Consider the following 21,896-nt stretch of genomic DNA (forward strand, 5'->3'; position numbering starts at 1 on the left):
GCGCTCCCGGGGCGGCGCCCGCCATGGCCGAGCCGCGCTCCAAGCGGCCCCGCGTCACCCTGCCCGCCTGCCCCGCGCACCGCCCGCTGCCCGGCAGCCGCGTCCGGCAGGGCTTCCCGCCCGCCGTGGAGGAGGGCCTGTGCGGGGTCACCGGCGCCCTGCTGGAGCTCGCCTACAGCCTGCAGGCGCTGGTAAGGCGGCGGGCCGGGCGGGGAGGCCCCGTGAGCCAGCCGAGGGCGCGGCGAGGGTCCCTCCTCGCCCTGCCCGAGCTGTCACCGGGAGGCGGGGTACGGAGGTGCTCGGGGTCCGGGGCAGGTCCGGACGGCGCCGTCGGGCGTTCAGGAGGGTTTCAGAGTCGGTTAGGGCTGGAGGAGCCGTGCCTGCCCCGCCACTTAACCCTGCGGGACGTGCGGGCTTCCTCTGCAGCCGGACCTGCCCCTGCGCTTACCCGGGTACCCGCCGAGACGGCTGGAAATGACAGGTCTGGGAAGAGCAGGGGATGAATCAGGCGGATGTATTTCGGGTAACTCGCATCGAGAGTTATGCCTGAGGAAACAGGGACAGGAACAGCTTTGAACTGTAACTCTTGGGTGGTTTTTTTTCCCTCCAAATTTGATACGTTAAATAGTGACGTGTGGTTAACTGGTGAATTAAGAGTTGTTAACTGCTGTTCAGTTAGGGTTTTTACCTCCACAGCAAGAATGCTGGACGTGGATTAAAAAGTTATCTGTGATACCATGTAACATGCATGCCAAATTTGTGCCTGGCTATGTATCAAATATTAAGGCAACATATATTTTAACAAAGCCATTAAAGTACAAAAAAAAAAAAATACTGATGTTTTCCCTTGAGATGCTTAGCAAAGCATCCACTGAGAAGCAAAATAATCTATAGTCAATATATCCCCAGGATCCTTTGATCAAGCCTGGTGTCATGTACTTGTTCAATAAAAATTTAAGTATGCAGTAAAGCCTCTACTGGTAAGCATGTGGATTAAAGTCATATTAGTGATTGGTAGCTGGTGGGATGGAGAGACCTCAATTAGAAACTGACTGTGGATAAATCAAACCTAGAAATGTGGACATATTAAATAGTTAATGATTGACATAAAAGATTTGCCTGAACAGTTAACCAGGTGCGGTAACTTGTGCTCCACTTGAAGTCATGCAGCACATTTACACCGAGGAACTGGTTATAAAACACTCAATCTTGGCTTTCCTGTCAACAGAAACATGAATGAATGACTTCAGGAAAAGGATTATGCAAATGTCCCAATGAATGTTCTTAATAAAACATTCCAGTATGTGCTTTTCTCTTGACTGGTCTGAAGTCACACGTGTGTGTGTCACAGGTTTGGGGTATCCCAGATGGCCATGAAAATATAAGAGAAAAAACAAACTTGCACTGTGTATTAAATCCTTCTGCATTTTTTTTCTGAACAGAACAACACAGATAAAACACAAGTACTTAATATTTAAGCAGGGTAATAGATGAAAGCAGGGAAAACAATAAGAAGTAGAAAAACTCCTGAAATGTACATAATTGGACAAGTACGTCCAAGAACTGCTTGATACACAGTACAGAGTATGTCCAAGAGAAATGCTGTGCTGTATTGCATATGCATGTTTAGGGAACCAGCAGATCAAGATGATGTAGCTCCCTTGATTTTGTTATCAGGATGTATTCAGATGTTGCCTCTCATTCTCCTCAGTATTAGAGCTGTGCAGAGCCAATGGTGAAACTAGTATAACCTGTTAGAATATACTGTTTAGCATATGGTGGCTCTCCTTTGCTATCTGTCTCTAGTACTTTCTCTTTGTGGGACAGCAACACTGTTGATAAAGTTCTTCTAACACAAGAGCTGGTAGATCTACTAGCATAGTTAAATATTTGCAGTGGTTAAAGTTGTTACTTTTCCATACAGAACAGATCAAGGCCTGCAGTGGGTTTAGGGTTATCATAGTTCTGATGTATTCCTAGCATGAGCTACATACAATATTAAAGGTGTATACTGTATAGTTCAGTAGAAGTATTATCTGTTTTGGAATAACATTATCCATAATGAAGATGAAAAACAGATCCAAAGTTATGCTTGTTCTGCTTTTGGTATTTCCCTCATCTTTCTCATACCTTTGAAAGCTCACTTTTCACTGGAATGCTGACCTGAAGGGATAAATCCTATGTTTCCTGTGCTGGGACTATGATTAAAAAACAAACCAAAAAACACTCAAAACAGAAAACCTACACAGAACACAACAACGAAACACCCAACAGTCCCTCTTTCCCCATTCCTAAGTAAATTATGCTGAAGATCTCTGACTGCTACTGAGAGAGGACATCAGTACTACAGTTACCTGTCCAGTACTGAAGGACAGAAAGAGTCCTAGCAGAAGTTTAGAGATTTTTCATTTAATACCGTAACTCCTTACTTCATTTATTGCAAAAATTTGAATTAAGGTCTTCAAAGTGATTGTGCCAGTAGAACAGCTTCCATGGGAAGGGTCTCCTGGGTTCTGATAAAGCCATGTTCTGCTGCAAGTTATTTGATCCAGTAAATCTTAACGCTTGGTTTTTTTGTGTGCTTAGGGTGAATATTTTGACCAGTCGCATGTTGCTCTACCAAATGTTTCAAAGTTCTTCTTGCATCAAGCTCTGGAAGAGAGAAAAGCCGCAGAGGCTTTGATGAAGTATCAGCAAGAAAGAGGAGGCCATTACTGTTCTAAAACTATCCAGGTGCGTAGTAGACAACAAGCTTTCAAGAAGTTGCAATCCACAGTAATTACTCTTAACTTCTTGCATTATATTGTTGGTACTTCAGATCTCTACATTCATCCACTCTTAGATTTCCAAATACAATTTCCCTGCCATATTAGGGTACATTGTTTTGTTCTTGACTGTGATGTCTAGAAACTGTCAGACATACATTTCTGAATCCACATGGTTGCTTTCTATCCTGAAACACTACAAACACTGGTCCCTTTTTCTTTCACTTGGCTGAAGACTGCTGTTTCCAGTATGTCATCATGGATTATAAGACTCCTTAAAATGAGTTTCAACAATCCACTTGTCTCCCTCACACTGAAACTAAATAGAAGCCCATAAGCCATTGGCCCCTAAGAAAGGTAGTAAGGAAGGAGGCAGGAGAAACATCCAGCTTGGGGTAGTAGTTTATCTGTAGCACAGCTCAAGATAGAATCTGAACTAGATAACTGACTCAGGCTTTCACAGGTACAAAGGAATAACTCAAAGTTATCAGGGGAAAAAAACCCACCTTATTTGTTGAAGACCAAGGGGGTGATTCTCCTTTACCAAATAAGTATTCTGTAAATAGCTTATAAGAATGCTCTTCTTTGGCCTCTCATAGCAGTTATTAAGCTGTAGAAAGTAAAAATAAAAAGGCCATGTTGAAAAACGTTCTAAATATTTTGTTTGAATCAGGGAAGACCTTAAAGCAGCTTTCCAGTACTTCAAGGAAGTCTACAACGAAGATACGGAGGGACTTTATGAGGGAATCTAGTGATCGGAGGTGTCCCTACCCATGGCGAGGGGGGTGGTACTAGATGATCTTTAAGGCCCCTTCCAACCCAAACCATTCTATGATAGGGTTTCCCCTTGTGAGACTATTCCTCAGGCATAGCTGCTGCTATTTAAATTTCTGTTTCTTGAAAAAGATCTTGGGTTCTGCTACTTCTGTATGTTTACAATCATCCAACTGCAAAAAACGACAGATGTTTCAAAACAGAAGGAGCTTTTGCAAAATCCTACACACCTTGTTTAGAGCACCAGGTAAGCTGCAGGAAACCATCGATGAATACATTAGAATGAGCTGCTGTTCTGAATAAATGTAATTCTGTCTATTTTTAGAAACCAAACTGTGACTATGCGGTCGGTCTGATGAAAGCCCTGGAATTAGCAATGGTACAGTGGAAAACTATGATACGATATTTTGAAGAGCTTTATGCCCTGAGTATTGAAAATGCAGACCCTCATAGCGCAAGCACTATCAAGAAACAATTTATCGGGCCCAAAATCCAGAAGATCAAGCTGATGGGAGATCTACTGACCAACGCTCGCAGGCTTGACTGTTCCCAAGATGGCAGAAACAGTCTTGGGGATTACTTTATGGACCGGTTGCAGAAAGAGTTCAGAACAGGAATAGAGCCAGAGTCTAGTCAGCACTGCAGCCCCTGCCTGCCTCTCCAGCAGTGTACAGGAGCTGCAGAGGGTATGAAGCGACCCCAGAGAGAATCTTTCCAGCACAGAAATGGCATAGGGCCAATCTATGCAACCATACACTGCACCACCACACTGCCACACTGCCACGACGGGACAGGAGCAAAAGTGAAGCAGGGCAGGGAGGGACTTTAATGCTGTGGCTGCTGCAGCTATGGGGCTGCTCCTAAGGCAGACCTGTACAGAGCGTGGCCTTGAGACCAAAACTCAGGAGATAGGATGCTCTATTGCTCCTCCTGCTTTACAACCTGCCCCCTCAACCTCTGTTGAGTAACAGCTCAAAATCTAGCTCATACCATTATTTTGTTTAAATTATAGCAAGATTGCTAGTTACTGAGGCTGTTGGCATTAGTCACACTTTTATCTACATAATGCTTCCTAGAAGTCAAAAGCTTTTAAGCCTCTTTTGTCTCAACGAGTAGTCAGTGCAAATTATTTTTAACAGTATATGTAACTTTTATTAAAAACAAAATGCAACTTTAGTACAAGGCAACTTTTATGTGGCAGAAAATCCAGAGACTTAGTTTTATATTATTAGGTATTTTATATTACTATCAGATATTTTACATTACTAACAATTATACTAACATAATGAACTTTTATTAATACTTATTTTGAAACAAAGTTTTCATGTCTTATTGCTGTCATAGTAGCAATTTAAATAAGTAGTCTAAATCATAGACTTGCCACCCTGCTATTTCTAGGGGTATACTTCTCCAAGATGAAGGATGCAAACATTCCCTCAACCATGGGAATAAGACAATGTACTGGTTTTCTCTACAGTTACTCGCCTAGCTGGATTTTCTCATCCTCTGAAACTAGAAGGGAGATAAATGAGGGGTTCTCATTACATGTGATCTTTATAGGTTCTAGTGCATATTTTGCAAGTGTCACTGAAAACACTAGCTCTAGAGCTCTGACCAGACTAGAGTGGTTGCTTCATTTACCATACAGACTCCTATTTCAACTGGCTAAATCATGGTATTATTATGGTACTACCACTATTTCTTGTATGCACTATCTTGGTCCTCAGTAGAGAAATATGATCCTAGTGAAAAGGCAGAACAAGTAACTAGAACAGTATCATAAAGAGTGGCCACTCATTAGTTTTGCACTTCAGTTAGGGCAGTGTTCAATTAGGGGGACTGTTAGCACCAGCACACCTAAGGCCTTTACTTTAGCCAGTTTGGTTTAAGTTCAAAGGTGTCCAGATTCTTTCCATTCATATCCTACAGGAGTGCCTCTCTTTCTGTACACTGGCTACTAAGGTTATCTATGAATAGCAACTGGATAGATCAACTTCCTGCAGCTAGGTTTTTTTGTCATTAAATACAACATCTTCTATGTGATCGGGGTTTGCTTCATTGAAAGATTGTCTTACACTTTTAATGCCATATTGTGATACTCCTATTATGCTTGAAAATAAATTAAGTTCAAGGTTAAAAATGGCACTTTGTATCTATATTGTATTCTTCAATTTACTACACAGGCATGCTAGTATTCTTCTCCAAGATAATTTGCATATGTATACAAACCTGCACAAGTACTTTTCTACTACTAAGTTGCACAAGATGGAAGAGTAGATCACAGAATGAAAATAAATTCCAGAAAACTGCATTAAGATAAGAAGACTGCACAATTAAACATTTTCAGTAACCTCTTTTATACACAGCTGCAGTTAAGTAGCCATTTCTGCAAAACTGCATTAGCCCACATACTTTCTGTTGGTGTTGTAACACAGGACAATTACAATGCTGATGCTTTCCCAATGTTTCTGTTAATATGATTCCACTTGGGGGGTGGGGTCACTTTAAAACAACCCTTGTGTTAATCTCTAAGAATTCTGCAGTGTGCCACAAGAACAGCTTGAAGCACTTTTAGCAACATACTAGATATGCCTATATTGAGGTGGCTGCTCTCTAATACAGCAGTAGTTTAAAAGATATTTCCATCTGGACTACATTCCATCACCCATCTTCATGCTGAGCATACCTTATTCAACAATTAGTTCCACTGACTGCAACTCAACATGAGTAAAAGCAATGGCATCCATCCCTTTCACTTTTAAAATATATCTCACTAAGTATGAACAGAGCAAAGCTACTAAATGAATTATGAACTAGTGCTATATAAAACCACTTCAAATACTACTGGTAATGCTTTACCTACTCCTACAAACCTTCTCCTTTAAGAGTTGGTAAACTTGTGAAATGTAGGTACAGCCTCTTCCATGGTTTCCAGCACTTAAGACTCTTTTACCTTAAAGGAATGCCAAAATAAAGAGGCCAACATTTAAATTTTTCAAAGCCAAGAGTTACTTGCCTTTTTTTCTCTGAAATATTGCCATATCCATTTCTCAGAGACTCTACTCATATTCATCTTTGTAGCTGAATGTATCCACACCTTCTCAGACTGTAGATCTTTCTCCCTTTTCCAAAACACATTCTGGGACTCCTGGCCCTATCCTCTGAAAGAGAGTAATCAGTCAGTTACTGTAGATTACAAGCCCTTCTTGTCCACATGCTGTTTCTGTGGACAAGGCACATAGGCTTGTTAATATGATATCAAACTTTGTTAACAATACCTGTCTATTGTGTATAGGATGAGTCTGTCCATGCTTCTCAGCATAGAAAGTACAATCTACCGTCGTCTTCTCAGCTTCCTTTTCAATCACACCCTGAAAAAAAGGAGATGAAGGATGAATGTGGAAGAGGTGTAAGGGCAACAACACTTAGAGAACCTTTACAAAGCCTTTCTCTGCTGATTGCTTGTTGATACACACACTCCGTATTTCCAAAGCAATGCCCAAACCATCCCAATACACAATCTGGGGCAGCTCAGAATAGCTATAGCAGTGCCAGTACCCTAAATACAGCATCCAAAGTGGAAGCTCTGAAATTATAACTTATAGCCACAGAGGCTTCCAAACAGGTATTGCCAATGGCATACTTCTAAATGTTTGCCATAAGCACTACAGCTATGGTTACATGGAAAATGAGGATTTCACTTTAAGTCTCTAGGTGGAGATCATGCTGTCCTTAATCCTCTCCACTACAGCCACAAAACCAAGAAGAGCACTACAGGATTTGTTCGTTCCAGGACTTTTTTTTTTCAGGCCCCACCATACAAGGCAACTTCTGGGCAAACCCATCTTTGGGAATAATTATTGGAAAGCGAATGTTAGCTCTGGTGGCAGGAAGGAGGGAGGGAATCCTCAAGGGCACCTTCACTGGAAGACTGCTCCGAACAGAATCCACCATCTGGTCAGGGCTACCTCCAATTCACGCACTTCAGCATGTTGATGAGCAATTACTGGCAGTCTCCTCATATTGCTTGTCCAAGTCCCACCACTTGTTACCACTTTACCCAGGGTAACCACCGTGTGCACAAGTCCCAGGGTGCCTTATCTTGGGTCAAATATAACCTGGAAACACACAGTGGCAGAACACACTACAACACTGGCTAAATATTGGGTAAAAATACCTTTTCCACAAATGAAACCAGTGCTCTAGAGAGAGCTTAAGGGTCTTGAGTGGATCATGCAGCCAGCACCATGCCTTGATACCCCAATTTATATGCTCAGTTTTTACAGCATACAACTTTTTTTCATTTATGCTTGTTATGCATTACTGTATACCTAGCACTATTTTGAACACAAATTATTTTTACTTTTTTAACTGTTCAGTAAAGATTAAAAAAAATAAAAATCTGTTCATTCCTTCTGGATCAAAGAACCTCTGTCATAACAGTGAAATGTTTCCACAAGTTTGCTACATTGTCTCTGAGAAACAGCTGGGAGATAGGCTTCTAAATGTGAAAGGGTGGTCACTAGCTGATCTCCTTGGCACATATCACTTTTCACCACTGGATAAAGTGAGAGAACAAAACTGTACAGAGTCTAAAATATATACTTTTTTAATTTAAAAATAATTTCATATTTTAGGGATAATGACAGAATGTGACTAACTGTTCTTATCTTTGTACTCAGACATTTCAGTAGTAGAAAATGAGGACTGCAGATTAGGAATTTTTTGCAAAAATCAAATTTAACAACAAAAGAAGCCACCATCACTGTAGCCCCTCTGATAAGTCATAGGCACAGGGACTGGGGACTGCTAGCTCACTGATGAATGCTTTTTACCTTTTCAAATTCTCTCAGTCAGCCCCACTGAAATCAGAGCTTTGCCTTTGATTTTGAGTGAGTTGGAATTCCATGAACATTTAAAATTTCAGAATGGAGATTAATTTTAGTTCATGGTACATTAAAAATACCCACAACTATTTTAATAATTAAGTCAATGAAATCAAACCAATTAATTAATCAAGTACTTTGATATCGGGAAAAAAAATCCACATTTCTCATCTCAAATTATATTACAAAAACACAGTAAAAACTCTAGGACTCTTGAGATGTTACCAAAAGTGATCCAGTTTCTCCAAGGTATAAACTCTCTCACTGCTAGTTACCTGAAATAACAAATTCATACTGCACAACTATTGTTACTGCTGTGACTACATTTGCAGCAAAATGCCACTTCACGAGGGGAAGTCAGTCTCTTCAAAGACTTCAGAATAAAGGTGAACAGAGGCCTAAAGTTGGAAGAGGAGCCTGAAACGCAAACTTGGACATCATGGCTCATGTGCAAAGAGCCGTTTGCTGAAGCGGTGTCTGAACAGAACTCGGGCCTCAGCTCTCCTCCAGGACATCATTACTAAAAGCCATCACTGGATTGTGCCTGTGGAGACATAAATACTTCCTGTGACAAACACGGCTGCAGCCTGCTCTGGCACTAGCCAGCTCCAACACCATTCTTTTTCTTTTTGCTCTGAAGTCACATAGCTTCAGTGACTGTGCTTGAGTCTTGCTGAACGTTTTCCACCCTCGGTATGAATCCCTGAACTGTACCTGGCTCAGACGTGGGCAGGAACACCCTCGTTCCCGAGGAAAAGGCTGACACCCTTTCACAGGCCTCAGACATACCCGCTTGACCTGCGGGAAGTCCTTGTCCCCAGGTGAGAGCAGAGGGCCACGGCTACAGAGCAGCGGCTCCCTCCCTCACCGCCCTGCCCAGAGACCCTGCGGGCCCGCGCCGTCCCTCGGGGCTCGGGCCCCGCACCCACCCCGCACCCCGCGGACCCCTGCGGGGCTCGGACCCCGCACCCACCCCGCGGATCCCTGCGGGGCTCGGGCCCCGCACTCACCCCGCACCCCGCGGAGCCCTGCAGGGCTCGGACCCCGCACCCACCCCGCACTCCGCAGACCCCTGCGGGGCTCGGACCCCGCACCCACCCCGCGGAGCCCTGCAGGGCTCGGACCCCGCACCCACCCCGCACCCCGCGGGCCCCTGCGGGGCTCGGGCAGACCCGGGCCCGCGGTCCCCGGGGCGTCTGTCGCCGCCTCCCGCGAGCGCAGCGCCACCAGGCGGCCGCGCGCCGCCGGTGCCCCCGCCGCCCCGCTCCCGGCGGCCTCGCCCCGCGCTCCCGCTGCCCCCGCCGTGTCCCCGGGCCCCGCGCAGCCGGGCCCCGGCGTTTCGCCTCTGCCCTGAGGTGCCGCTCGCACCGTCCGCCCTCACGAACGCCTCCCGAGTAGTTACCCTGTGGCCGCAGAGCCGCACGGTCGCGGCCGGCGCTGAGAAGCCTGTCCCGGGGCGGGGGTTTCTTCCCTGGGAGAAAGGCGCGGAGCCGCTGCCTTGCCTTGCCCGGGGGGGGGAAGCGTGCTCCGCTGTTCCGCCGCCGACCACCGGCCGGGACCCGCAAGGAAACGCGCTGCAAAACGGCTCGTGCCGCCCGGAGAAGCGGGGAGCAGCGCTGTGCCCCGGGGCAAGCGGCCGCCGGCACCTCCGGGCAGCGGGAAGGCTTCCTTGCCCTGAATGGCTGGGCAGGGCAGGCTGCTTCAAGCGAAAAAACAAAAAGGGGAGGAAAAAAAAAAAAAAAAAAGCCCCCGGTGCAGCGCGCCAGCAGCAGCTGGCCTTAGCTCCGCATCAGCTCCAGCGCCCCGACGGCGCCCCGCACCCGCGGGACCCCGTGCCCGCCCCCCCGCTGCTCCGGCGGCCGCGGCCCCCGCCCCGTCCCGCCCCGTCCCGACCTGCCGCGCCGTGGGGGCTCCGGCATAAATAGCGCCCGGAGTGGGGCTCCCGGACGGCGCGGCTGGGGAGGGGTCGGCGGCAGCAGCAGCAGCCAGCGCTGGGGGCTTCGCCTGGGACAGGGTGCGAGGGCCTCTTCTCCGCGCACCCGCCGGGCCAGTGGCTACGGCTGAACAGCCCGATCGAAGCCCCCTGGCTTCTGATCCCGTCACTGACCCCCCCTTAGCCCGGCTGCCTCCTCCTCTGCCCCCATGGACTTACTGGGCCCCATGGAGATGACAGAGGGCTCCCTCTGCTCCTTCGCGGCCGCTGATGACTTCTATGATGACCCATGCTTCAACACATCGGACATGCACTTCTTTGAGGATCTGGACCCCCGGCTGGTGCACGTGGGGGGGCTGCTAAAGCCTGAGGAGCACCCACACCACCACGGGCACCACCACGGGCACCCACACGAGGAAGAGCACGTCCGGGCACCCAGCGGGCACCACCAGGCCGGCCGCTGCCTCCTGTGGGCCTGCAAGGCTTGCAAGAGGAAGACCACCAATGCTGACCGCCGTAAGGCTGCCACCATGAGGGAGCGGCGGCGGCTCAGCAAGGTCAACGAGGCCTTTGAGACCCTGAAGCGCTGCACCTCCACCAACCCCAACCAGCGCCTGCCCAAGGTGGAGATCCTGCGCAACGCCATCCGCTACATCGAGAGCCTGCAGGCACTGCTGCGGGAGCAGGAGGATGCGTACTACCCGGTGCTGGAGCACTACAGCGGGGAATCAGATGCCTCCAGCCCCCGCTCCAACTGCTCCGATGGCATGGTGAGTGCCCCGGAGAGGACACCCTGCTGCCGAGGCACCCTGGGCGCTGTTGGTGCAAACCTATGCGGGGCAAGTCACCTCCTCCCACCTTTCCCATAGCAGCTGCCTTCTGTACCTCCCCCGGCAGAAGCCAGAGTCCTTTCTCATGCCTTGAGCTCCAGCAGCAAAGCGAGGTGGGGTCCCCACCTGCCAGGATCTCTGGGAAAGAAGAAAAATCTCCTATACAAGTTAGACAGATCCTCCTGTGTCCTAGGGGAACAGGGGAGAGCTGCTGGGGGAGCACTTGGGGAAGCCATTGGGATGGGTACCTGGGGGCATGGTGAGGTCCAAGCTGTGCCTGTGCCCCTGTAGCTACTGGGGCATCACTTTGCATCTTCTGCTATTCCATTGCCTTTGAATCCACTAAGGACAGCAGAAAGGTCCCCCTTGGTCATGGTAGTTTCAGAGGAACTGGTAAGGGTCTGGGTTTTGTTTTCTGTCATTCATCATGATAACAGGAAAGGGTCTAAGCAACGGGAGTTGTTTTTCTTGTCCCTTAAGAAAAAGGTTTTCCAGTTCTCCTCTCATTTCATGCCCTCCATAGACATATACTGGCAACAGGAGTGATACCCCAGGCTTTCAGTCCTGCTTGTATGTTATGGGGAGGGGAGTGGAAGGGTGGGTACTAGAAAGGGTGTCTAATCACCACATCTTTTCACTGGGGCTGTAGGCTCAGGCTCTGGTCTGACTCTGGGGTGGTGGGATGTGGTTGGTGACCAATGTGCAGAACACTTGTCTGGGATGGGATCTTGGCAGCACTTTAAGACCTGAAATTTTTTCAGTGCTCTGGTAAAGATATTAATTACTGAGCTGGATATCTGCGAATATGAGGTAGTTGGGAGATTGGAGAGAAGTTTTACACAAATGATCGTTCCTCAAAATACAGCCTTTTTCATTTGTCAGAAAGAGTAATTTCATTGTGGAATAAAGTATTGGAAAAAATATACTGGCAAATGTTTTGGGGCTTTTTCTGTACAAAACGGAAATGGGAAGAGAAACTAAAGGAAATAAAAAGGGACAAATGTAGACTAGAAGCTTTTTAAGAGGAAGCAATGTTTCAAAAAACATTCAAAAATTAAGTTACAAAAACTAATTTCTCTTTAGTGTCTCTGTTGTAAATTGAAGAAACGTGTAGGGCAGTATCTGATGAGAATGCTGGAAAGCTCATCTCCTTTGTAAAGCTACAGCATTCAATACAACAAAACGGTACTTTTCCTTTGGAACAGCTGTGCCACATCAAGTATTCTGGGGGGAATCCTCTTCTAGCCAAGTTAAGTTCTCCCTCATTCAAAGAAACTACAACTTGATGGCATTTCAGCCAGGACTGGAACGATGGCACAGACTAGGGACCAATCTATGAAATGGGATGGTTACTGGGATTTCAGTAAATGCTGTCCCCCACCAGCGGCCTCACTCAGGTTGCTCTCTTTTCCAGATGGAGTACAGCGGGCCTCCGTGCAGCTCTCGCAGAAGAAACAGCTATGACAGCAGCTACTACACAGAGTCACCAAATGGTGAGTATGTGCCATAACGGCTGTGTGAAGCATGGAGATAGAGGCAGTCAACACAGCAAACCTATCCATGGCTTCTCTGTCTCCAGTTGTTCAGCTGACCCCAGCTTTGCTGAAAGAGGAACTTGCCTTTTCAGTCAGCAAGCTGTTGGTGCTAATAGAAGCACTGGATTTCCTCTAGATTAATTTGCAAATACGGGGATTGGTTATAGCTGCATTTCCTATTTTGCAAATATAACATCTGGATAAAAATACATTCCTACCTGCAACTAATTTTCTGCATTTAACCGTATTTTGCATCAACAATTTTCTAACTCCATCGATCCAAACTGGTGAAACTCCAGATTGATTTCAAATCTTCCCTTCCCTTTCTATTGACTGAAGTGAAGCCCTGGACCCATTCTGCCCCAAAAGTAGCATACTTTGGTTGGGCCTCTCTTCCATTTTGCAAATTACAGTCTGTTTTCTGATAATTGGTGTCCTTCACCAATACTCATTTCCTTTGAATCTTTATATGCTCACAGATACTGTCAGCCACTCACTGGAGTTTTATGGAAAAACTACATTCTACTGACATTAAGTACCCATTAACTGGATAAATTGGTCACCTTTTTGTCTGGTTTTTTTTTAGATCCAAAGCATGGAAAGAGTTCAGTTGTTTCCAGCCTCGATTGCCTGTCAAGCATTGTAGAGAGGATTTCCACAGATAACTCCACATGTCCTATACTGCCTCCAGTGGAAACTGTTACTGAAGGGAGTCCCTGTTCCTCCCCAGAAGGAGCAAGCCTGAATGATAGTGGAGCCCAAATTCCTTCCCCCACCAACTGCACCCCACTTCCCCAGGATAACAGCAGCAGCAACCCTATCTACCAAGTGCTATAAAGGCAGGTCCAGCTGGACTGCACTGAAAACAAATTGATCCTTCCAGCCATGCTCCAAGACTTGCTTTCTGAGACTGAAAAGACTTCTCAAACTTGTTCCACTTTTAAAATACTCACTTAAAATTCCTTCAAATATATAACTTCTCAAACCTGTATTACTTCAAAATACACCTAGTTATTTATTGGATGTTAAACTAAAGTTATTTAATATGTCTAGAGATAAAATTGTATACCATAAAATGGCCAATGTTTAATCCGGGCTTTGGGGACTACAAACCTGGCTCTTGAGTGCAGAGGAGAATAGAAATTGACACCAGTAGTGGCATAACAGATCCTTCCTACTACTCATGTTCTGGCCAAAATAAGGTTGTGGACCATTTTTTATAAAACTTTTTGTATAATTGTAAATAAGAGTTGCTTTGCAAAAAAAAAAAAAGGGGGGGGGGGAGGGAGAGGCAGGGGAAAAGATAGATAAAAAAGAAACAAAAGCAAAAAATAAAAAACAAAACATAAAGGGGAAAATGTTAAAAATATTTAATGTTGCTTGGTTTGTTGTGTCAGACTTTATATATTTATACGATGTGGTTGCCAAGAATGTTTTCAACAGTATCTAAATAAAGACTCTTATTTATAAAATCTGTGGTGTTATCTTGACTTTCATTAGGGCTTCTAGAATTACTGGTGCATTTAGGAGTGGTATTAAGATCACTGCCTTGGCAGGAAGAAGATACAGCCTCTGATTCAGCAAAGAAACCAAGAACATGATTCAGTTGCAATACTTTCAGCTATTTTGCATAAATATGTTGCTGAAAAGGAGTCTAAACCAAGGCTTGCACATCACAGGTCACCATTAAAGAGATCTGCAAGGTAAAGAAGTGTATTTCACTTCCTCCCCCAAAGTTTATAATGACATTATAGTACTTGACCTTATGTGTTAGAACTAAGAATCAAGATAAATTAGACTTTCCAAATTCCAGTGCAGATACTAAAACCTGAAGTCCTACCTGAAGTCCATGGCATATCACAAGATCAAGTACTATATTCTTGGAACAAATGTTCAGATTTTTCATTCAAGTTCTAATTTTCAAGTGTTTGTACCACATTCATGTATCCTTGGGTATTAGAAACCAACATGAAGGGGTTTTTTTGCATAAAGTTCAAGGTATAGATCATAGTTTTCCTCAAGTTCAGGGTGGAATTTAGGCCAAAGATGGGCAGTGTTAATTTGGATTTGAACTTTATGCATCTCTGGCAGCTCTACTCCAGGGATTTACTTCTTGTTTAGAACCCCTCTAAAAATAACCAGTGGGCTATGTTTCATTCAGTATATATGTGTAACCTTGCAAGCTTGCCATGAAACTGAAAAATGTTAAGCCCTGAGCAGGTTGTCATTGGTAAGTAACCATCAGGGCATTTCTGGGTGTTTGGACAAGAATAACCAGCAGCTACAGTCAATGTAAAACATCCCGATTCTTGTCAGATCTCTGTGATTTATGGATTTTGTTCAAACATCACAGTAAAAAAAAAAAACAACAAAAAACAAAACAACAAAAAACCCACACACCAAAAACCAACCCAGATATTGTAATCAGCTCTAAATACTTTTATGACAACCAGTCATTTTATTCTCTCTTAGGTGACTATTAAAGAGGGAATTTGTGCAGCTCTTACCTCTTAATCCGGGGAAAGAAAGAGGGAACAACTAATTCCATGGGAATGTCTCCCACTCCTTTAGTCGTGGGGGCCTTAGAAGATAGATGCTCCATGAAGAGCAAAGGAGTGAGTGACCTTGAGTCAAGCAATGCAACACACTAGCTGCTCCTTCCTCCCAGGGCAGAGGCGTGCTCCAGGCTCGCTGTTGTATCTGAAGTCAGAGGGGCAGGGAAGGCAGCAGCCATGGGGATTCCTTCCTCATCCATGTGCTTGTAACCATTGTGGATGATAAATTGCTGCAGTGGCACAGGATCACTCTGTGGAGCAGGCCAGGCTCCCACAGATCAGAGGGGACTCCAAGGCAGGACTGACTCCTCAAGACCTTCATCAAAGTCCAAGTTTGTAAAGGTCTCCCATTGATTTTTACTGTGGCCAGAAATCAGCCCAATCCATAAAGGCTGACCTTATCCCTTCCATTTTTCCACTAAAAGTAAAAGATAAATTAACTTAAGAATGTCCTAATACATACTAGCATGAATCAGGAGGGGCTCTACTAAGGTCAGAAAAATACCCCAGGTCTGTTTGAAGCCTGTATCACTAACTTAGAAAAACTAAAGAGAGACAGTTAGAGCCTCACAAACCAATGCCTCACACATCAACATTTTCCTTGCCTCCAGCAAGCACTCCAGCAGGCCAACGAAGCAAAAGATCAAGAGATGCTTTTGTCAAATACTATAGACCTTGCCATCCACATACTCTGAGGCTGGTAAAAGTATTAATTTTACTGTCATGAAATGGCAACCATGAAATATTTTGCCAGCTTAGGCACTACAGAGCCTCTATACATACTGGCAGCACAAAGTTCGTGCCTGCCTCATTAGAGCACCCCACTTCTGCAGGACACAATAGGTTGTACCTGGCTGTGAAGATGGCTGGGCACAGTGGACAAGGCACTGTGCTCAACAATGTACGTGCAGTTCCATGTGAAGTCATGTATATTGCATTTCATGGATTTATTTTAGCAACCCAAGTCTCCACATACTGATGTTAATGTTACAACAGGGAACAAGCATTTAGCACATCCCAAAATAGATAGATGGATGAAGAAGAAAAAAAACATCCACAGATTTCCTATGCAGAGCCCATCTTTTTCTCATCAGTGTCAGTCAGAAAAGTCCACTGAAGTGAGACCAAAGGGCGTCACTGCTGATAAGTACACGTTTATGTTACAGCTATATTTATTTTTTAATTTAAATAAGGAAAATGTATTCTCTGCACAATTTCTTCCTGTCTATTTCTAAGGGAATATATTTAAAACAAGTGCCTGAAGTTACTCTACTCCCTTGTGTATCAAGAGGACGGTGTGTTACTGACAGAATTACATCACATTCTATGTGCACGTATTTTGAAGCTGGAAATATTTGGCTTCAGAGCTTTAGTTTACTCCCAACAGTGGCAGGGAACATAAGGTGAGCTGAGGAACAGATTCAGGACTGATCCAACATTTACAAACTTTGGAAGGTGTATTTAGGCATTTAGGGCTGTTCCTAAAGACAAACTGCACTCTAGCTTGGTCTATAGAGACACTCCAACCTGGGCTAGGCACACACCAATAGACTGACATAATCACTTTACAGCACACAGGTTCTAGTTCAATATTCTGCAGGATGGGACACCTAAAGAAATACCACCTGATTTTTAAAAAAAAACTGAATTCTGCAGATTGCACTGATGTGCAGAGCCTGAGAGAAACTGGGGCTGATTGCAAACCAGACCGTCCCTTTCCCCAGGCTGCCTCAGCAGGACAGTACAGAGCCTGCCTGAATGTGGGTTTGGAGCTTTTCAATAAAGATATTAGAATTGTCCAATGTTTCCTGTGAAATACAGTATCTAGAGGGAACATCATACAGGTACAAATAATTAAAGGAAATAGCTGTCTTTGTGTATCTTGGGAATGTTTGATTTGATTTGGTAACTCAAGAAAGCCCTACTGGGACTGCATGACAAAACCAGTATTAACAGTTCATCTTATTCAAACTATTGGTATGAAAAAAGTGAAGAGGAATATATTTATACCTCACTTACATATGGTAAGTGCTTTGATTTTAAATTTCATCATGTCATTTGCAAATAAGAGAAAGAAGACAATCCTTTTTCCAGTCCCAATGTTTTACAACAAAAAAGTGCAATAAAATTGCTGTTTTTAAAAAATATCATACACCATTTCCCACATTATCATTGAAATTTTTCACATACTAAAAATTTTCACATACTAAAAATTCAATTTTAGGTAAAAGAAATACATGAACTAATGCTGATATATTTTTCCTTTTAAAATATTTTATCATGTGTATCATAAAAATATTACATATTAAAGAAATATCGAGTCGGTAGTTGCTTGGCACCAGATGCTGCTCTTTTAAAATGAGTTGTCATTTTAAACACATGATAAAGACCTTACAAAAGTCCACTGAATGTGGAAGGAAAAACAGTTTTCATTTTACAGCTTGTATTTTGCAGAGATATTGAAAAGATTCGGATTGTGCAAAGGGCAAAACCTGCTCATTTTACTGATAAAAATGGTATTATCATCTTCAGAAGAAGTAAATCCAAAAGTAAACAGACAAGTAAACATTTGTGGCTCATACCACCTGAATGTTAATTAGAATAAATTAATCTTTTGTTTAAAAAATCAGTGGCAAAACTTCCAACTTTAGTGGGAAGAGTTTCTAGCTACTGCAGTTAATCCTGCCTAGGATAATGTCCATGCAGCAGTGCACAGCCACGCCATGCTCACTGACCCATTTCTGTCACATTCCCTTTGGGTGTGCTGATCCCCTGGGCACACCCGCACCGAACCGCACTGGCAGGCTTTATGGCTCACCTGGTCTTGAAAAGACAAACCAGAACGTATCCCCATGTTCATGCTGAAAGTCTGTAACATTGCCAAATGCCTAGTTGACATGGAGCCTGTGGCAGCGGGAGATGGTGTGAAGGTCATTTTGCATAACTCACATACAGCGATCCCAGCTTTGCCAACAGTCCCTGGGACCATCCTCATACAGACAGCATGCAAAGCTTTGACTACCCCATCTGCATTCAGCACTCAGTGAGAGACTGTGGGATGGAGATAACAGGTCCACATAGCAAATGTCCCAGAGATCATCTCAGGAGGCACACCTGAGTACCTCATGAAGCACCACTGACTAATGCTTCTCAGCGTGTCCTCCCTCAGCCTTTCAAACAACTTGTTCTCCAGTACATCTGTTGAGCAGGCATGATCTGCTCTCCTTGATCTCTGCAGCATGCTCCCTTCTCAAAAGGTTTGTTGCACAAGTGGGAATGTCATTAAGTGAAGAACAATGGCTCTCCTTTCAATATTTCAGATTTCAGGGCTAATGAGTGAGAGAATGGTCCCTAGTGCAATACAGAACAGCTTCAGATAGTCCTTTCCCATCCAGGTCCCACCAGGAATTAGGAACATGTCTGGTATAAAGCTACCCGGGCCAGCAGAAGGAACCCAGAAATCTACACAGCTACTTCTGAATAAAGACCTTAACAGTGTAAGCTGAACAGTAAAAACAAACCTAGCCTGCAACCACAGGGTGATAAAAAACTTCTTGGTTTTCCCAACAGTACAGTCAGCATGGCATTGAACTCACATTTTCTTTCTTAAACATCAGTAATTTTTATCTCCTACATGCATTTTAGCAACATCAACAAGTGTGCTATTTTTTGTAAGACTCAATGAATAACCTCACATTCATCAATAGGGAGGCAAATATGGCATCTTGAGGTGTTCCACTATTTATAAAAAAAATATTAAAAACTCTGACAATAATCCACTTAATCAGAAGATTGTGGGAGGCTGGGATTCTGGCTGGGGTGTTGTGGTTTTCGTACTTGGAGTCTTGTGTCTCAGCCCAGTCCGCTAGTGCTGCAAGTCCATGGCTGTAAAAGAGGCTCTCCCAGTCTCAAGGGACCAGATCTGGAGATGCTGGATAAAACCCTCCACTGCTGAAACCCTTTGAAATAAGAGTCCCTCCCAAAACCACCTGAACTGACCTCGAGCCGGTTTTCGGTCCAACAGCAGCATCTGCTGGGTAAGACGTAAATTACATTTTTTTTCCTGAAATCGTTCCTTGGAAAATTCAGTGATCTTTTTTCCCTCATCTTTCTACAATTGAAAATTTGTTGGTGGGGAAAGAGCAAAAATACTCACAGCCTTCAGTCAGCACCTGGAGCTCCATACACCAGGAACAGCAGGAAAAATATGTTGGAAAAGCCAAGCGCTTCCCTGTCTAGAGTCTGCTATAAAAACAGAGAAAAAAAATACAGAAATAAATACGGGGTTTTATTATTGCTGCAGAAATTCTGGGGTATCCAAATGTTTAAGCAAAAAAGAGAGACAAAAGGACAGAGGAAATGGAGGGTTTCTGGAGGCATTGTATGGCCTGTGTTTAGAGCAATGGTCTGGGAGGGGAGACAGGTTGCTTACCAGAAGGCAGGTGGGGCACATCCACAGGAGCAGAAGATGACAGCAGGCCCATGATGCGATTCTTTGGTGGCCAGTTTCCTCAGCGGGGTGCAAATCATCTCCGCATGCACGGTAACCCCCACGTAACGTGCAGGATAAGCTGAGAAACATTCTTGCACATTTGGAAAAATCATTTGAAGCCACACACGGGAAACTTAAGTGTAGAGGCACCACATCTAAAGCTTGTCTACTTTGTATTTTATTCATACAACATTCCTTCCTTGCACACTGATGCTTTACTTCTGAATCCCAAAACAAAGGCAGTTGGCAGCCATGACTGAAAGCCAAAACCTGGAGAACTTGAATTTTATCTGTGGCTTGGGATTCATGCTCTCTGAGAACAGAAGGATCCTCATGGTTAACTGACAACCCTTGTGTGCTGAACTCCGTGTCTGACTGGCTTTTGGGCTAGACTGCTGGGTTTTTTTCAGTGATAATCCATATCATTCAGGAACAAACATTCTGTGAGACTTGTTCATCCATCTCATTTTCTTACATGTGGTTCTGTATGAAGTCAGGGGTTTCAGCTGTCACTGTGGGACAGACTAGTATGATCCTGCCATTTGGGACAAAAAGGTTTTCTTTTTCATGGGTTGCTTACAGAGCAGAGTCAGTGGTCCTGTACTGGCAAAGCAAGACCTTTTTGCTATGAATGTCTCAGTCATGTACCACCTGTAAGTCTCCTGAGGCTGAAGCCTAGACAATCCATGTGCTTGTCATACTAAGAGGCACATTGAATTGGTACCTGGTGCAGTGCAAGTTGCAGCATTATTATTGCAATTTTTATATTTATTTTTATTTTATTTTTGTCCCAGACCACTGGAGGGCAGCATTTCTATAAAAAAAGAAGATGGGGACCTAAGTTCTTTAGTGCAGACGTTTGCGTTTTTTTCCCTAAATGTTTATACCTAAACCTTCCTTAGTTCAGATACAGAGCATCATTTCACACCAATACAACTGAAATTAATGAGCTGAATTCCTACCTAGTGTAAACTGATCAATCTTATTGGTAGTTGACATGGTACTTGCACCCTTATCAGTTGGAATTATCACAGAAAGTCCAAATTCATGGCTTGCAATGATGTGCTTCTATGTGAAAAACCACAGGGTTTTTGCACCTCTGTGTCAGGGTATTCCTATGAGTTGCCTGGAGGTGGTTAGGATGAAGACCAACTTAGAGCAAAGCACTTATACAAGAGCTTCTAGAAGGAGTCCCGTTCTTTAAACAGGGTGCTTAATGCACCCGTTACAAATAAAATAGAATAGAAATACAAATGTCTGCAGAGATGAACATGTGTCATACTAGTCACTTTGTTCTTTTTGGAAAGGAAGCATGCTATGTGCTGAGCACATATGCTCTATGATCTCAAAGGCTGTCCTCTACAGAACTAGACACTTGAAGCAGAGTGCAGTTTAAAGCCAGCTGCACAAAATGTAGTCCCAAACATGCCTTTCAAAAGCTTCACAAATTGTAATTACGTTAAATGATATGAAAAAAGCAACAAAGGAATGTGTCTATTTAACAAAGCTAGAGATGGAGCCAGCCACTTGGTTTGAAGTACTTTCAAGAGAAATGCTAAATCCAGAGGCCAGAGCAACTCTGGAAGAAATAAACGAACATGCTGGGTTAATATTTCAAGCTCTGTGGGAGTAAACAGTGTGTGTGGTGTGGGAAAGCAAAGGTAAAAATATCACAGGGTGCTGTTTTGTTTGTTTGTTTGCCAAGGACACTTTAGCTTTTGCCATTTATTATTCTTCATGGTATGCCAGAAAAATGTGCAAGAAGACATAAAAGTATCAGCATTCAGTCACTGGATTTCCTAAATTTATCTTTTCTCCACCTGTTACATCTTAGGCCAAGGTTAGGAGAAACCACCAGTTTGAATGCGTGAATTATGGGATAAACACATTCATAAAAAATACACTACCAGTGTTCTTTTCTCTTTAGCACTATGTGCAACTACAGCTTCAAGATTCTTCTCACCATAGGACTTCTCAGGCCATCACAAACTCCCAAGTTCCAGCAAATACCGTGGCTTGAATCCTTTCCAATACTCATCTGTTGGCAGCTGTTTCTATCTGCTCCATCTTGAACAGTTCTGCCTGGTCCCTAGGGAAGAGCAGGAAGGTTGCCATGCACTGAGCTC

The 21,896-nt window shown here is 44.2% G+C and overlaps 2 protein-coding genes and 2 long non-coding RNA genes across 6 annotated transcripts; 2 read left to right on the forward strand and 2 right to left on the reverse strand.

Moving 5' to 3' along the window:
- The first annotated feature begins 19 nt into the window (after positions 1-19).
- Positions 20-4,695, forward strand: LOC127385112 (ferritin light chain-like). Its single transcript, XM_051620492.1, has 3 exons — positions 20-191; positions 2,587-2,733; positions 3,865-4,695. The coding sequence occupies exons 1-3, from the start codon at positions 24-26 to the stop codon at positions 4,366-4,368; spliced, it is 819 nt and encodes a 272-aa protein (XP_051476452.1). The 5' UTR covers positions 20-23; the 3' UTR covers positions 4,369-4,695.
- Positions 1,408-3,371, reverse strand: LOC127385114 (uncharacterized). The gene is made up of 2 exons (XR_007889598.1): positions 3,272-3,371; positions 1,408-2,652 (listed from the first exon to the last, which is right to left on the reverse strand). It is a non-coding gene; the product is annotated as an uncharacterized LOC127385114 (long non-coding RNA).
- A 1,863-nt stretch (positions 4,696-6,558) lies between the features above and the next one.
- LOC127385113 (uncharacterized) lies at positions 6,559-20,195 on the reverse strand. Of its 3 annotated transcripts, none has more exons than XR_007889596.1 (4): positions 19,711-20,195; positions 19,435-19,523; positions 6,818-6,910; positions 6,559-6,700 (listed from the first exon to the last, which is right to left on the reverse strand). It is a non-coding gene; the product is annotated as an uncharacterized LOC127385113 (long non-coding RNA). The 3 variants fall into 3 exon arrangements; XR_007889597.1 differs by lacking the exons at positions 19,435-19,523; positions 19,711-20,195 and adding exons at positions 7,458-7,657; positions 9,828-10,260; XR_007889595.1 differs by lacking the exons at positions 19,435-19,523; positions 19,711-20,195 and adding an exon at positions 9,828-10,260.
- On the forward strand, positions 10,384-14,195 carry MYOD1 (myogenic differentiation 1). Its single transcript, XM_051620490.1, has 3 exons — positions 10,384-11,128; positions 12,603-12,681; positions 13,310-14,195. The coding sequence occupies exons 1-3, from the start codon at positions 10,568-10,570 to the stop codon at positions 13,558-13,560; spliced, it is 891 nt and encodes a 296-aa protein (XP_051476450.1). The 5' UTR covers positions 10,384-10,567; the 3' UTR covers positions 13,561-14,195.
- Positions 20,196-21,896: the final 1,701 nt, after the last annotated feature.

Source organism: Apus apus, chromosome 5 (genome assembly GCF_020740795.1).
Source record: "Apus apus isolate bApuApu2 chromosome 5, bApuApu2.pri.cur, whole genome shotgun sequence".
NCBI lineage: Eukaryota > Metazoa > Chordata > Aves > Apodiformes > Apodidae > Apus > Apus apus.

Bases quoted from the DNA above. Each gene is read 5' to 3' on its own strand.
- LOC127385112 (XM_051620492.1), top strand. From the start codon at position 24: ATGGCCGAGCCGCGCTCCAAGCGGCCCCGCGTCACCCTGCCCGCCTGC. The intron at 192-2,586 runs GTAAGGCGGCGG...TTGTGTGCTTAG, and splicing joins CCTACAGCCTGCAGGCGCTG to GGTGAATATTTTGACCAGTC. The intron at 2,734-3,864 runs GTGCGTAGTAGA...GTCTATTTTTAG, and splicing joins ACTGTTCTAAAACTATCCAG to AAACCAAACTGTGACTATGC.
- MYOD1 (XM_051620490.1), top strand. From the start codon at position 10,568: ATGGACTTACTGGGCCCCATGGAGATGACAGAGGGCTCCCTCTGCTCC. The intron at 11,129-12,602 runs GTGAGTGCCCCG...TCTCTTTTCCAG, and splicing joins CCAACTGCTCCGATGGCATG to ATGGAGTACAGCGGGCCTCC. The intron at 12,682-13,309 runs GTGAGTATGTGC...GTTTTTTTTTAG, and splicing joins CTACACAGAGTCACCAAATG to ATCCAAAGCATGGAAAGAGT.